The sequence below is a fragment of the Liolophura sinensis genome, chromosome 8, assembly GCF_032854445.1.
Source record: "Liolophura sinensis isolate JHLJ2023 chromosome 8, CUHK_Ljap_v2, whole genome shotgun sequence".
NCBI classification, from domain to species: domain Eukaryota; kingdom Metazoa; phylum Mollusca; class Polyplacophora; order Chitonida; family Chitonidae; genus Liolophura; species Liolophura sinensis.
In genome coordinates, this window is record NC_088302.1 from 7,657,831 (window position 1) to 7,674,183 (window position 16,353).

The following is a 16,353-nucleotide window of genomic DNA, read 5'->3' on the forward strand; positions in this document are numbered from 1 at the left end:
ACAGAAAAACTGCTTCTGAGAAGCTGGGAAGGATTTTAGTTGTTTTATTCTCCACATTCCTAACGTGAATCATTACGTATATTTATAGAAAAAGTTGCGCAGGGATATAGCATATGTATGTACACTTGTAAGGCTACACATTGATTGAAGGCGTGTAAGTAGTCTGTGGGCAGCATTAATGTTTAGTGATGAGCAGCTGTGTGTTGGGAGATTTGCTGCGATGTGAAGTTACGTGTATACTGTGCGTGACTAAGAACCACCTCATTCTGCTCTTGTTCTCTCAAGCTTGTATGCGGAGTCAGAATCTAGGTCATATCAGAATCTCATAACATACAGTGTAAATAGAGGATTCAGTCCCCTTAAAGAGTAGACCTACATTAAGAGATTAACGCCGTAGTCAAGAATATTTCACTTACACGACGGCGGCCAGCATTATTACCGGGCAGAACCTGTGGGAAACCCACGACCATCCGCAGGTTGCTGAAAGACCTTCTCACGTACGGCCGGAGAGGAAGTCAGCTGGACTCAAGCTGCAAGGGTGCTGGACTTGAACTCAAAGCGACCTCATTGGTGAGAGGCTCCTGGGTCATTAAGCTATGCTAGAGCGTTAACCAACTGAACCACGGAGGCCCCAAAATGGCATTGAAAGTTAACTACATGAATACTCGGATTTTGTATCTATAGCTACAGACGGTAATGATGTGATTTTCATCATCATTCTATAAGCAGACGAGGCTATTTTCCTTACTGACTCTATATGCGTCACCAGCCAACCTGATCTCCGTAATGCTTCAGACACATGCTCTAATCATTGTATACGTTCAAAATTGTAATATTTATGTTGTAGCACCAAGGCTTAAGCAGAATTGGGTAAAAAATTAGGTAATGCAGTGAAGTTAACTCCTATGCCTCACAGCACAGTGGTCTAGAATTACTCAAAATGAAAGTACGGAGCATGCGCTTGATTTCCATTTTCACCAGGGCAATGTCGACGTACCAGAAAGCAGTGATTGGCGCCCTCGGGGCGGTGGGCACTTCATACGCCGCCTATAAGCTGATGTTCCCGTGGCTAGCTCTAGATTCCAAGGACATTGCCATAAAGGAAAAGTTAATGGAACTTTTCACCAAAGGCGTGGAAAACAAGTTGTTCATCATAGAGAGGTTTGAGCGTCATGTTGCTGAGAACCCAGACAAGTACTTCGTTATTTTCGAAGACAGATTATACACATATCAGCAGGTGGATGAAGAGGCCAATAAAATGGCACGAGTTGTAAAGACGTGGAATCTTCAGAAAGGAGACGTTGTGGCCTTGTATATGAGAAATGAGCCAGCATTTCTGTGGACATTTCTGGGTGAGTACGTCACGGACAAAAAGGATACCTCTGGACACCTCTGGGTGAGTTTGTGACGGACAAGTATATGTCTGGACACATGGGTGAGTACATCACGGACAAGTATATGTCTGGACATATGGGTGAGTACATCACGGACAAGTATATGTCTGGACACATGGGTGAGTACATCACGGACAAGTATATGTCTGGACACTTCTGGGTGAGTTTATGACGGACAAGTATATGTCTGGACACATGGGTAAGCACTTCACGGATAAGTATATATTTGGACATCTGGGTGAGTACATCATGGACAAGTATATGTCTGGACACATAGGTGAGTACGTCACGGACAAGTATATGTCTGGACACTTTTGGATGAGCACATCACGGTCAAGTATACGTCTGAACACTTCTGGAAGAGAACGTCAAGGACAAAAAGAATATGTCTGGACACATAGGTGAGTACATCACGGGCAAGTATATGACTGCACACTTCTGGGTGGGTATGTCGCGGACAAAACGTATACCTCTGGACACACAGGTGAGTACACCACGGACAAGTATATGTCTGGACACGTCTGGGTGAATACGTCACGGACAAAAAGTATATGTCTGGACACCTGAGTGAGTACATCACGGACAAGTATCCGTCCAGACACATATGTGAGTACATCACGGACAAAGATATGAGTGGACACTTTTGGGTTACACGTCATGGACAAAAAGTATATGTCTAGACACATGGGTGAGTACATCACGGACAAGTATATATTTGCACACTTCTAGATGAGTACATGACAGAGTATATCAGATATATGTCTAGACACCTCTGTGAGTATACAGACGTGTACCTATATTGGCACACTTCTGTGTGCGTATATATCTGTACAGATAAGTATACATCTATAAAGGCATAGACATAGGTGTACATATTTTGAGTTGTGCGCAGTACAAAATGGAATAAAATATCTAAAATCCTACAGATTTTCTGTGCTGGTCACATGCTCGAATCTAGCTCCCGCTTGATCTCCTTCGGCCTTTAGGGACGGATAATCTCAAGTTTTGTACGTGCATAAATCTGACCTCAGTCTGTTGTGTACAGGTGAAGTTTTCATGCGCAACGCACCAATGAGAACACCACCAACCAGATTTTCCCGATTTGATCTATTTCGGTGATTGGAGTGCATCAGGATTTGGGTCAGGGTTAAGCTGGGTCATTTCTGAACTAGAACACAATAAGAAGACATAAACTGAACTGTCAGTTGATCAGTATTTTACAGAACTAGCTATGCAAAGATGACCATTGCTTTTTTGTGTACTTTGTATCAAAAGTTTCCAAACAATGTGTCTGTAGGACTGTTATAAGAAGCGGTAATCTTCTGGTTTTACCTTATTCGCACATAATTTTGTTTGAGCGGTACAGCTAACATTAATTTATTTGTTACACTTGCAGTTTATCGATTAAAATTAAACTTTGCGTAAGAAGGTCTGCCAACAGCTTGTGGACGGTCGTTTTCCCCCGGGCTACTCTCAGTTTCCTCCCACCATGATGCTCGCCTCCATCATGTAAATGAAATATTCTTGAGCACGGCGTAAAACACTAATCAAATAAATAAATACATGAACAACCATATGTACATAATAAGTATACATTTAACGCAGACGAAATTTTCGGTATTCAATGTAATACGAGGGATCAGATCGAAATCAATTGGTTATGTTGTCTTCCTTTCAGTAGCTATAACGCACGAGGTGCGAGTTCGAACCCAGCCTTGGAGGGTATATTTGCTGATACTTCCTCTCTCACCATTCCTGGTAACAATATGCGTTCCGCGACACAAGTGAGACTGTTTGCGCAGTTTAAAGTTTTATGACGTTCTCTTGTCTTCCACAAATATGGTGCACAGAGATGTATCTGTACGAGACATGTTTTTTTTTTTGGATTTATTTGATTGATGCTTTACTCAACGGTATTTCTTTTATGCGACAGCGGCCAATATTAAGGTTGGAGCAATCCGTACAGAGTCTAGGGGAAACCCACGAGGTTGCACACTTTCCTATGCACGTACGACCGGATAAAAATGTAAAATGTCGCCATTAACTTGCTTAATGTAGTTTAGTGCTGTCACTCTGGTTTCCTCACACCGTAAAACTAACCACCATTGTATCAATGAAACATTATTATTTCTACATCACCGTCTTCTCTTCATTTCAGGTTTTCAGAAGTTGGGTATTCCTGTCAGTCTTCTCAATTGCAACTTGACGCATACGCCCTTGGCTCACAGTATAAATGTGTGCGACGCTAAAGCTATTGTCTGTAGTGGAGGTATGTGGTGTGATATCAAGGACAGAATGGTATGAGGAACAATTCTTGAAATTTCGTTTACAATTTTGATGTGATTTCTTCGGAAATCATTTTGATCATAGTGGGTTATTATGCACGCATTTTTAATACTTTGGCGACAGTTTAAATAGACGTAGAACGTTTTTAGGCCTACTGTATCAACAGTTCAAGCAGTAGAAGAAATATTCTTCCAGATTTATCACTTCAGACTTCATCGCCGAAGTCCACGACTTTTATTGGCCATAGGCTACTGCTTACAATATGCTGGAATAAACGTGACTTAACTTTTTTTCTCGATAATGCAAAAGTGCTGAAGCTGCGTAAAGACGAAGTTTCACTAAACTTTACTGGGTTGAAAAAAATTTTAAAATATATTTAATGTCGATTTCAGATACTTTGAATGGTAGTCTTCAAGTGGACATGAACACTAGTCAGGTTGTTGTTTTTTACTTTAAAGGAACTTCTACCTTCAGTATGGGTTAATACTGCCCCCTCCGACTCTGTCAAACTCTGTGTCGACCATAGAAATAAACCTTACCTGTACATGTACGCCATTGTTCCCATTTTCAGACCCAGACTTGATAAACGCCTTAGGAGAGATCCGGTCGTCTATATCTGGGATTCCAGTTTACGTTCACGGGACAGACAGCAGTTCTCTCCCCTCGTCCTTCACCTCGCTGTCGGAACTTGTGGCCACAGTGCCTGGAGACCAAACACCCAAGGAATGGCGGACACAAATTCAAAACTACGATCCTCTTGCTTACATCTACACATCAGGGACTACAGGTATATGTATATATACGATGTTTATTTCTTTGCTTGCTTGGAATTTAACAGCTGGGTTATTACCTGAATACAGTACCAACATATTAATGTTAAAAACGGTATCTCAGATTAGCGATTTCTTTTTTAATAATAATGACTCCAGCGGAGGCCATCATGTTTTGGCCTCCAAGACAAGTTTGTATGGTGTTGAATATTATGAAACTTTATAACTTTTGCGGTAATGTGGATGTCTGACATATCGATGTGTAGAGCCTGCACTGTTTATACGTTTCACTAACAAAAAACAAATTTAGGTATTGTGTTTGAGAGATTGTACAGATAGCTGAATTGGGCCTCAGGTGGAAAGAAAAACACTACAGGTTTCACAATCCACCCATCGAACCATATAGGATTCACCACCTGGGCCTTTACCAACCCAACCAGCTAGGTTTCACAACCACAACCTGGGTCTTTATCAACCCAACCAGCTAGGTTTCACAACCTTGGCATGTACCAAGCCAAACAGCTAGGTTTCACAGCTTCAGCCTTTTACCTGCTAAACAGGCAAGGTTACACAACCTCGGACTTTACCCTGCTAACCAGCATTTCATGACATTCATCCAACTAACCAGTTACGTTTTATGGCCTTTACTTATCCAAGCAACTAGATTCCATGGCCTTTACCCACGCAACCAGTTAGGTTTCATCACAACGGTGTACACAACAAACCAGCTAGGTTTTACAACCTCAGCCTTTACCCTGCCAACTAGCTTGGTTTCACAACCTCTGCCCTTTCCCTGCTAACCAGCTAAGTTTCATGGCATCCATCTAACTAACCAGCTACGTTTTATGGCCTTTACCCACCCAACTCGTTAGGTTTCACCACAACGGTCTACGCGGCTAGCCAGCTAGGTTTCAAAACTCTGATCTTTACCTGTCTCACTAGCCACATGTAGGCATCACCAGCCCGGTCTACGCACCTAACCAGCCAGGTTTCACAACCTCGGCCTTTACCCATCGAACGAGCTAGGTTTCACAGCCATGATCTTAACCCTGTCAACTGGCAAGGTTTCATGATATTTTCCAGCTGCGTTTTATGCCCTTTACCCGCCTAACCAGCCAGGTTTCCTAGCCTTTACCACCTAACTAGCTATATTTCACAACCTAGACCATTACTTACCCAACTAGCTAGGTTTCACAAACTTGGCCTTCCCCACTCAACCAGTTATAGGTTTCACAATCTCGGCTTGTATCCATCCAAGCTGCCAGGTCTCCTTTCGGTCTTTACTCAACCACCCAGGTAGGTTACACAAACTTGGTCGTTACACACCCAACCAGCTAGGTTTCCTTGGCTCTGTCTTCACCCAACCAACCGGCTGAAATTCCTCAAGCTGTCGCAAATTGAGCGTATTGGGCCATAAAAGTATGCTTCATATCGAATGGTTACATTTACTCTTCGTTCAGAATGCTTTTTGGAATGCTTTTTACCTCGCATGTACAAAGCACACGGGTAGTTTATGTCATAACTCCGAAATCGGCGTCGGCCTCCGAAAAGCAGTGTTAAGGTAAATGGGGTAGGGTTGTATCTTTAAGTGCTGCATGTATTGATCTCAGGTTTTGCATACATGGAGAGGATAATAACACGAAGAGGGTGTTCCATTGTTGATTCGTTTTGTATATATTAATTACCGTAAATTACAAAATTCACGACTTCGTGTGTTATGTATTAGAATCAATGGTATGGTGAGTAATGCCTGGTATCTGAAGAAGTGCTGCATATATTGACCTGAAGTTTTACATGTACACAAATCACAATGGTATGGGTGGGATATTCTGTCGTCAATACGCTTTGGGTATATTATTTGCCGTAGATTACCAAATTCACGATTTCAATCATTTACATATTAAATGCGTACAATTCATAACCATCACCTGTCTGTTTTTGCTTTAGAATCCAGGTTACGGTGAATGTTCCAGTACTTATGTATGAAGATGAAGAATTGTATTCATGTGCCTCCCACACTGAGACGGGCTCTTTGGTAGTCTTGCCACGAAATCGAAATTTCTCTAAACCATCATTCTGTAATCATTTTCTCTGTTATCTCATTCAATGGCAGGTCTGCCGAAACCTGTTCTGCTGACTCAACTGAAGGGTATCGGCGTGGGCGAAGTTCTGAGGGCACAGGCAAACCTTTCGGATAAAGACATCATGTATACCTGTCTGCCCCTCTACCACTCCTCAGGATTCTTTCTGGGGATATTGAACGTGATTACTACAGGTGAGCTATCAAGGCGCTAATTCAACTGATATGATTATTTATTTGTGAAAACGAACGATCATATCGCTTGACGATCAGTACAAGGCGAGAGGTTTGTCTCCAGTGTCAGTATAATGTGACTGATTGGGGTGTCATATTTGGTATCACTATAATGTGACTCGGTGGCATGTCATGTCTGGTGTTCGTATAATGTGACTCGATGGCAAGTCTGATGTCAGTATAATGTGACTGGGTGGGGTGTCATGTCTGATTTCAGTATACTGTGACTGGGTGGCATGTCATGTCTGATGTCAGTATAGTGTGACTGGGTGGGGTGTCATGTCTGGCGTTAATATAATGTGCCTGGTTGGGGTGTCATGTCTGATGTCAGTATAGTGTGACTGGGTGGGGTGTCATGTCTGGCGTTAATATAATGTGCCTGGTTGGGGTGTCATGTCTGATTTCAGTATACCGTGACTGGGTGGGGTGTCATGTCTGATTTCAGTATACCGTGACCTGGTGGCATGTCATGTCTGATGTCAGTATAATGTGACTGGGTGGCATGTCATGTCTGATGTCAGTATAATGTGACTGGGTGGCATGTCATTTCTAATGTCAGTATAATGTGACTGGGTGGGGCGTCGTGTCTGATGTCAGTATAATGTGACTGGGTGGAATGTCATGTCTGGTGTTAGTATAATGTGACTGGGTGGAGCGTCCTTTCTGATGTGAGTATAATGTAACTGGGTGGGGTGTTATGCCTGGTGTCAGTAGAATGTGACTGATGGGGTGTCATGCCTGGTGTCATTTTATTGTGACTCAGACAGGGTGGAATGTCATATCTGGTATCAGTGTAATGTGACTGGATGGGGTGTCAGAGCTGAGGCCAGTGTAACGTTACTGAGGTGGGTGTCGTATGATGTTTCATTATCATATGACTGGATGGCGTGTCATATCCAGTGCCAGTATAATGACTGGGTGGAATGTCATATGTGGTATCAGTGTAATGTGACTGGATGGGGTGTCAGAGCTGAGGCCAGTGTAACGTTACTGAGGTGGGTGTCTTATGATGTTTCAGAATAATATGACTGGATGGCGTGTCATATCCAGTGCCAGTGTAATGGCTTGGTGTGTCATATCTGGAGTCAGTGTAATGTGATTGGTTCTGGGTGTCTTATATGGTGTCATTATAAAGTGACTTGATGGGTTGTCATTTGTCACGGTAGTGTTGAGTTTGGTGTCGATGTAATGTAACTGGATTGAGTGTGGAGTGTCATGCCTTTGTTAACGGAACAGATATGTAAATATGGGGGCCTTGAGGCCAGCTTGCTGGGAGGAGACATCGTCGGGATAAGAACAAAATAATGTAGAAAAGGCCTTAAACTGCAAACAAACAAAATAACCAGAGAATAATTTAGCGTCGGTAAATCGGTGGAATGTTGACGGTTTACGCTTGTTAGAGTTACCGTGGATAGAACTGTCTGGCTGCTGTTTAACTATTTATTTATTTGATTGGTGTTTTACGCCGTATTCAAGAATATTTCACTTATTCGACGGCGGCCAGCATTGTGGTGGGAAGAACCACACCCGGCCGAAACCAACGACCATCCGCAGACTTCTGTTTTACCAGTGCTGGATGTGTTTTAGCTGCAGGTGGGAATGTAAGATAAAATATATTGTTCTCGCAGGATTCCACATAATTTGAAATCTCAGCAGGATGCTAACATTTACCGAGTTTCACAGATTGGTGGTATTTAGGCCTATGCACCTTCAAATCCCCTAAATATGTTTTGAGTTCAGCTCCTATTTTTAACCGTCAGAGCACGTATTAATTTTATCTCAGTCAGTTAACGTTCTTCCTGTATAATAGAGTGAAATATGCACATACATAAATGATAATCCCAGTTAGCTTTGTCATACAATGGGGAGTTTCTGACTATTCTAGCACTCTCAAGATTTCTTTTCATTGCCAGGGGGGACTTGCGTTCTCAGACGGACCTTCTCCGCGTCTCACTTCTGGGAGGATTGTCGTAAACATAAAGTCACCGGTTTCCAGTACATTGGGGAGTTGTGTCGGTTTCTACTTCTCAGACCGCCAGTGAGTATATCCTTGTTCGAAGCATAGGAGCTAGAACTTATAAAACATTTTTTCTTTGAGCAAATGTAAATTTTCTACATTTCCTTTCCTTGTTCTAAAGCATATGTCATTGTTCATTGAAATAAAAAAGGTGGTTGGACAGATACCTGGCGATGGTCGGTGGTTTACTATGAGTACTCCGAAAAAAATCTCGAGCACTGCCTTAAATACCAAGTTATAAATCAGTCGGCCAAAGAACTAATTTCTTTTTGTCAGTTTGCAGGAGGTATTCATGATTTTCGAGATTCAAGCGTAGAGATAGTGCTCGTTGGTCGAAAGCACTTTGTTTAAGTGAGGTTCTCGCCTAAATCATTGTTCTCGCCTAAATCATTGTTCTCGCTTAGAACATTCCTCTTATCTAAAGCATTTCTGTTGTCTTATTTCTGTTGAAATATAGAATCGGAAAAAGGGTCGAATTGTTTGTCGCTAACAATAAGGGTCATTGTTCTAAACAAGACAGATGTTTAGGGTTGAAACAGGACACTGGCCCGAAACATTTGGGATAAGTGACCCTAATATTTGGAGTTGGTGATGTCTATACCCTGAATATCAGGGTCACAGGGACCCTAGTTTTTCTGGTAGTTTTGACCTTTTCTCTTAACAGGGTGAGCCTCCTTCATTCATAAACCAGTCAACTGTCGCAAAAATTCTTACGTTTTAAACATCAATCAGTTAAATAAATTACCTTTTTTACCGTGGTTTAAGTTGTTCACAAGTATTAATTTTTCTTCAGCATCCGAAAGACGGTGAGCACTGTATCCGATTTGCCTACGGGAACGGCCTTCGAAAAGATATATGGGAAGAATTCCAGACCAGATTTAAAATTCCACATATTTTTGAATTTTTTGGTGCAACAGAAGGTCCGCTTGGTTTCGTTAATCTTCACAACAAGAAAGGTGCCGTAGGGCGGTTATCTCCATATATGGTAAATACTCAGTTTGTAGTCCTCCATCTTACGGCTTCATGCGTCATAAACGCTAATGAAATCAAGTGAAAACATAGTTTAATTTGTGACACAGTCAGAAATGTCGAGATAAGCCTTCCACTCCCAACCCCTACCCCCACTCCCAACCCACCGGCTGCATGGTATTCGAACCATCGCCTTGGTTGGTCAGGTGTATTATGGTGGGAATCAGCAATAGCATCCAGATATTCGCACTTTTGCTCGCGCCAACATAACTGACTAGCCCCGAACACGGAAGCGAAAACATTATTTAAATAGCATGGGAGTTAATATAAAACTCTGCTTCACGGCCTCATAAATCCAAAACTAGCTTTTGTTTACGTTAGCAAATTGCGTAAGGCGAGTAGACAGTTCTGTTATATGTATATAGACTCAGCTTCTTCGTTCACTTCATAACACCAACATGTGAAACACTGACAAATTATCGGTCGACCGATTCAGCCCGTCATTTTCAGTTTCGTTTTCAACTCTTGCTGTTATTACCCTGTTTCTTCTAAAATTTGGGACACCTGGCCTGCTCATTTAAGCCAGTATATATGTAATTCTCGCAGGAATGTTGATTTTTTTCTCACATAGTTAAACCATCTAATGAACAACACATTCATGACTTTTCCAAAGGGCTGGTAAAGACAAGTAATATTCTACTTTCAACACTACTAATATCTGTCCCAAATTTTAGAAGAATTAGGGTATTCCGTTATTTCTAGCGGTATTCAAAGTACCGCGTCCCAAATGACGGGTCAACGGGTTGTAATTGAAGACTAAGGCGGCAATTTCAAATTTTATGGCGTTTACAAAATAACAAGTGATGATTTTTACAAGCTGTAAATAAAAACAAATGTGGGACTTACACCGTCTATACAAACGATGGTAACAGAACAGGGTTTAGAACAAGATTTCTTCTCTTTGTCCAACAGGCCTGGCGGGATAACTTCTCACAGATCCTAGTGAAGTTTGATCTGGCCACGGCGGAACCAATGAGGGACAAAAACGGCAGATGCATCCGAGTAAAGACGGGTGAGTCTAACATAGATAGTTTATAGTGGAACCTTGATTAGTGTAAATCCGAAACACGAAGTTTCGTGTAGGCCTATACTTGACATTTATAGAAACATTTGCATGTGCTGCACCACCAACAACGTTCAGCTCCAACTGTTAGCAACACGAGCACAAATTCCTTCCACAAATTAATTAATGGATTAAACCACGTGTCATTAGTAATGAATGCTGCATTCAACCATATTACTGTATAGTCCAGTCGTGATTCCATGATATAAAAACGACGGCTCGACTAGCTTCGATCCCAGTAAGCATTCGATCATATTACTGTATAGTCCAGTCGTGATTCCATGATATAAAAACCACGGGCTCGCTATAGCTTCGATCCCAGTAAGCATTCGATCATATTACTGTATAGTCCAGTCGTGATTCCATGATATAAAAACGACGGCTCGGCTCTAGCCTCGATCCCAGTAAGCATTCGATCATATTACTGTATAATCCAGTCCGTGATTCCCATGATATAAAAACGACGGCTTGGCTATAGCTTCGATCCCAGTAAGCATTCGATCATATTACTGTATAATCCAGTCGTGATTCCATGATATAAAAACGACAGCTCGGCTCTAGCCTCGATCCCCAGTAAGCATTCGATCATATTACTGTATAGTCCAGTCGTGATTCCATGATATAAAAACCCACGGCTCGGCTCTAGCCTCGATCCCAGTAAGCATTCAACCATATTATTGTATAATCCAGTCGTGGTTCCATGATATAAAAACGACGGCTCGGCTATAGCTTCGATCCCAGCATCAAACAAAAGCTGTCTACTTCAAGCTCGACTTGAAACAATGTACTTTCTCGGGATTGTGGGATTGTGATTATTCTTGTGAGCTAGCGATTTTGAACTTGTAGGCTTGTTATGGTGAGCCTATGCTTGTTAGCTTATGGTTACGAGCTCGTGATTGTGAGCTTACGCTTGTGAGCTTATGATTTGGCGCTTAAAATTGTGAGGTTATGGTTATGAGCTATTATCGTAATCTTGGCTTGGTCTGTCATGCACTATATATACACTATATATCGAGAATTTTTTCTCTTCTCCAAATGTACTCCATGCGTGTTTTATAGCTAAGGATGTGAGATTACCTAGCACATATTGAAATAATCACCTTTCCTTGTTCACCGGGACAATTAACCCTTAACCAATATAGTCCCGTGTTCGAATCCAGCTCTCCTCTGTTTCAACTGCGTCAGGAGGTTCTCAAGGTATCTGGCGAAGGTCGGTTACTTAGCCTATCCTGAGAACTCCCGGTTTTCTTCACCCAAAAGCGTTTACCAGAGATTAGGGGCGTCTATCTTAATCCCACTTTAAATAGCAATCAGGTTAATAAAATAAATACCTACTGTACTATTCTCATCTCTAGTGACCATTACCTACTGATACTAGGAGAGCGGGTGGCATGTAGGCAAGCAGGCTTCTGAATGGGTTTGTGGGTACTGACACCTGATGTTAAGTTAAAGTTAACTGATGGTGGTCTTCAGTGCACGCTTGAAATGTTCTCATCGAAGGTAGCATGAGAGCATCAGGCAGCCAGTAGTGTTGCATAGATTTAGAATTATTGATAATTGTATGCATTTAAACGACTATTCAAAAACAAGGATGAAATAAATGCCGTAGATTTGGCTTGTGGTTATAGCCTTACATGACATTCTTGTATATGGTAAGCGCTTATATTGAATTATGAATGTTTCGCTTTGTCTAATTGTATTTTATGTAATTTGTGCAATGAGATGCATCCTTCATGTCTTTTATGACACTATCTATATGTACACATCTTTTGGTCAGCTTTACAACTTGAAGCATTTAACTGTGCTTGATGTTCAGTATAAGATCGGACATTGCTCGGTGGTCGTATACTGTGATTATGGTGCCATGTTCTTGTTTAGTGAGGCAGCACCTTTAAGTTCAGCACACAACTGGTGTGATAGAATCAGTATAAAGTTGAAAGCAGTGGTAACCACAAGCAACCAGGAGCCTCCATCAATGCGGTCATTGTGAGTTCAAATCCAACTCATGCTTGCTTCCTCTCCGGCCGTACATGGGAAGGTCCGCGAGCAATCTGCTGACGGTTGTGGTTTTTCCCCTGGCTCTTCCCCATTTGCGACGGCCGGTCGTTGTCGTATAAGCAAAATATTCTTGAGTACGGCCTAAAACACCTATCAAATAAATGAATAAATAAGCCACATGCAAGGCACCACCAAACAAACCAAATCTCTCCACATCTTTTCTCTTGGCTTTTCGCTGAAGGTGAACCAGGCCTGCTGCTTACGGCCTTCCCGCCCTTCGCCCTTCATTAAGCCGGATGATATTTACCTGGGAGATAAGAAGAATGTGGAAAAGAAGCTGGTCCGTGACGTCATGGTTAAGGGAGACATTTACTTTAACTATGGGGACATTCTCTACCAGGATAAAGATTACTTCGTCTACTTCACTGACCGGATAGGGGACACGTTCAGGTCAGTCAGGCATGTCAGAGTGGGTCTGAGCCGTGAATGTCCATGGCTTTTCTTAGCTGTTACTGGGCAAAAATATACCTGATAAAGGTCACCCAGGTACATCTTCACTACTAAAGACATGTTCCTCATCATACCTTAAAACTAGTTTCCAGACGGTCTATTCCTTTTACCTCACATCCTTTACAGAAGACCTATTCCTCTTTTTTAATATACATATACAGTTTCCAGAAGACATATTCTCTTATATCGTCGGTGATTTCTACAAGACATATTACCGTTACTCTATACCGTTTACAGAATAACTAATTTCTTACGCCATATAACGTTTCCGGAATACTTTTTCGTTTTACTAAAGGAAGTGTGCAAGTGTGTCGCCTTAAACCCCTCCTCAAGCGAGTTCTCAGTGTCTAATTCATGATTTGTCAAAATGCGTTCCCCTGCAACTACAAACACATTAATGACTGTGATCATATTTGAATACTGTAAATTGTTATGTCTGAATTCACTGAAACGGTATTTTCGTTTACATTTTAACAGATGGAAGGGTGAGAATGTGTCCACATTAGAAGTCGCTAATGTTTTGTCCACGCTGGATTTTGTACTGGATGCCAATGTATACGGCGTGACGGTGCAGGTGTGAAAAAACTCGTTAAATTTATTCAATTTATTACACATTATTTTCTGAGCAAAAATGATGAGTACCAATTTTGAATATTTTGCATTTCATACGATGAGGGATAATACGACGTAAGGAAGATGTTTTACGTTAGTATATGCCTCGTGTACATTTAACCTCACATTCGGATGCGTCTCAACTCTGCGTCAACGACAAAACTGCCACAGCGGAAAGAATAATTCAAAACTAAATCACGAAGCACATCTGTTTATTTTTATATTACACACTACATCTATTCATTTTTATATTACAAACTACATCTATTTATTTTTGTATTACAAACTACATTTTTTGTGATTATATTTCAAACTACATCTGTTTCATCTTCTTATTTATTTCCAGTTTTTCTCCACACTTCTTTTGAGGTTCACAGTGTTATGTGTCCTGTTGAACATAAACGAGCTGCCACAACATTATTTTTATTTATAATGTTTTTGTAGGACGAATCCGTTTAACTACGTTTAGCCCAGTAAAGATAAAATAGAAAAATGAGTAAACGTACCAGTCCTGTCAGGTCAAGTTTGTTGTATCTATACAGGGAATTTTGTTCATCCTTTTTGTTTCCTTTGCTTTAAACCATATAGCCAATGCCGAGCTTGTCTTGCAGCTACATACAGACAGATACATTGCAATGTACGCTTTTTGAATACAGGCAAATGCTAGCAGTGGTAAATTTATTTTATTTAATTCATTTTAACGCCATTTTAAAATTTTTTTCAATAATACACGTAAGATGGTGACCGGTTATAAGGGTAGGAAACGGAGGTGCACTACCTAAACCACCGACCTTTGAATAGGTACTAACGAACTTTGCCAGGTGTGATATAAAAACAATATTAGTGCAAGGCAAGTGGTTTTCATCGCACGTAAGGTTGAGCAAAGTGTCACACGAGCGCCTCTGGCCCTTTATTGTCCTCAGAGCCCCATTAACAATGAGATCGGACAATCTGGAAATTCCTTGTACCTATACAGTGATGAAAGGTAAAACTACATGCCGACTGATTGTATTTCTATCATTTCTCCAATAGGTCATGACGGTAGGGCTGGTATGGCCTGTGTTGTGCTGAAAGACAGAAGTGGCGAATTGAAAGATGACTTACGCAAAGCTGTCTACCGACATTGTCTTGTCAACTTACCGAAATATGCCAGGCCCCTTTTCCTGAGAATACAAACGGATATGCTGTTGACTTCAACGCACAAACAGAAGAAAGTCGAGCTTGTAAAGGAAGGATTTGACATACACAAGATTCCACACAGTTTGTATGTCATAGACAAACACTGCCCAGACGTATGTTCCACTAACCGAACCATTGTTTCGCAGACTGATGGCGGGAAATTCGAAACTGTAAGCTTTTTATTTTATTAAAGGTATATCCGACAGTCTTGCTCATCTATCAAACAGAACCCTAGGCAAGATTTTAAGATTTTTGCCCTGGGCTTGTAAATTTGAAATTACCCAGAATCATCAAGAGTATGACTTGCATTATGCATCACACCTTGCACCTGTTTCACAAAGCGATTTCGGGTTCAAGTCTGACAAGTTTATACAAATTTAACTCTTAAATATGTGTATCAAGTTTATAAAATTTTGAGTGATTCAAACTCAACATTACATTTCCAACAAACTTTCAGCATCCGTGATGAAATATTTTGCTTTGTAAAAAAGATTAATGTTTATGAGATTACCCTTAAATGTCTTCATCAAAGAGACTTCTTGATGCACAGCTAGTGTTCTACAAATCTTCTCAATTTGTTTTTATTGAGAGTATGACCGTGTTTCAAAATCACTCAATATAGTTGGGATGTGTAAAGCGTTAAAACACATATCTATAACAAAGCAACAGTTCCCCATAGACAACCAAGTACAACAAGATAGTTTGTGATGCGTGGCTTCTGCAGAGTCTATATTTCAGAGAAATGTTATGTAATGAGTGGACTACAAAAATGAACAAATCATGCCTAGTCAGTTCTCTCACGCCAAGCCCTTTAGTGGGGTTTATATTTTTGGTATGTATGTGTATTAATAACCAAGGAAAATATGATGAAGATCTATGTGATTTGTGTAACCTGTAACATGGAATCATATTTGTATTTCTCGGCTTTTGGGGCCTCCGTGGCTCAGTCGGTTAAAGCGCTAGTGCAGCGTAATGACCCAGGAGTCTCTCACCAATGCGGTCGCTGTGAGTTCAAGTACAGCTCATGCTGGCTTCCTCTCCGACCGTATGTGGGAAGGTCTGCCAGCAACCTGCGGATGGTCGTGGATTTCCCCCGGGCTGTGCCCGGTTTCAACCCACCATAATGCTGGCCGCCGTCGTATAAGTGAAATATTCTTGAGTACGGCGTAAAACACCAATCA

General features: G+C 41.2%; 1 protein-coding gene across 1 annotated transcript; it reads left to right on the top strand.

Moving 5' to 3' along the window:
• The first annotated feature begins 985 nt into the window (after positions 1 to 985).
• On the top strand, positions 986 to 13,961 carry LOC135472510 (long-chain fatty acid transport protein 2-like). The gene is made up of 8 exons (XM_064752036.1): positions 986 to 1,352; positions 3,553 to 3,663; positions 4,252 to 4,467; positions 6,564 to 6,725; positions 8,678 to 8,802; positions 10,723 to 10,812; positions 13,113 to 13,321; positions 13,859 to 13,961. Exons 1-8 carry the CDS (start codon positions 986 to 988, stop codon positions 13,959 to 13,961), a joined length of 1,383 nt encoding a protein of 460 aa, XP_064608106.1.
• The last annotated feature ends 2,392 nt before the right edge of the window (positions 13,962 to 16,353 follow it).

What these genes read in the sequence shown, in the direction of transcription:
- LOC135472510 (XM_064752036.1), top strand. Translation starts at nt 986, where the DNA reads ATGTCGACGTACCAGAAAGCAGTGATTGGCGCCCTCGGGGCGGTGGGC. An exon ending in CTACACATCAGGGACTACAG is followed by an intron (nt 4,468 to 6,563) that starts GTATATGTATAT and finishes ATTCAATGGCAG; the next exon opens with GTCTGCCGAAACCTGTTCTG. An exon ending in TTCTACTTCTCAGACCGCCA is followed by an intron (nt 8,803 to 10,722) that starts GTGAGTATATCC and finishes TTTGTCCAACAG; the next exon opens with GCCTGGCGGGATAACTTCTC.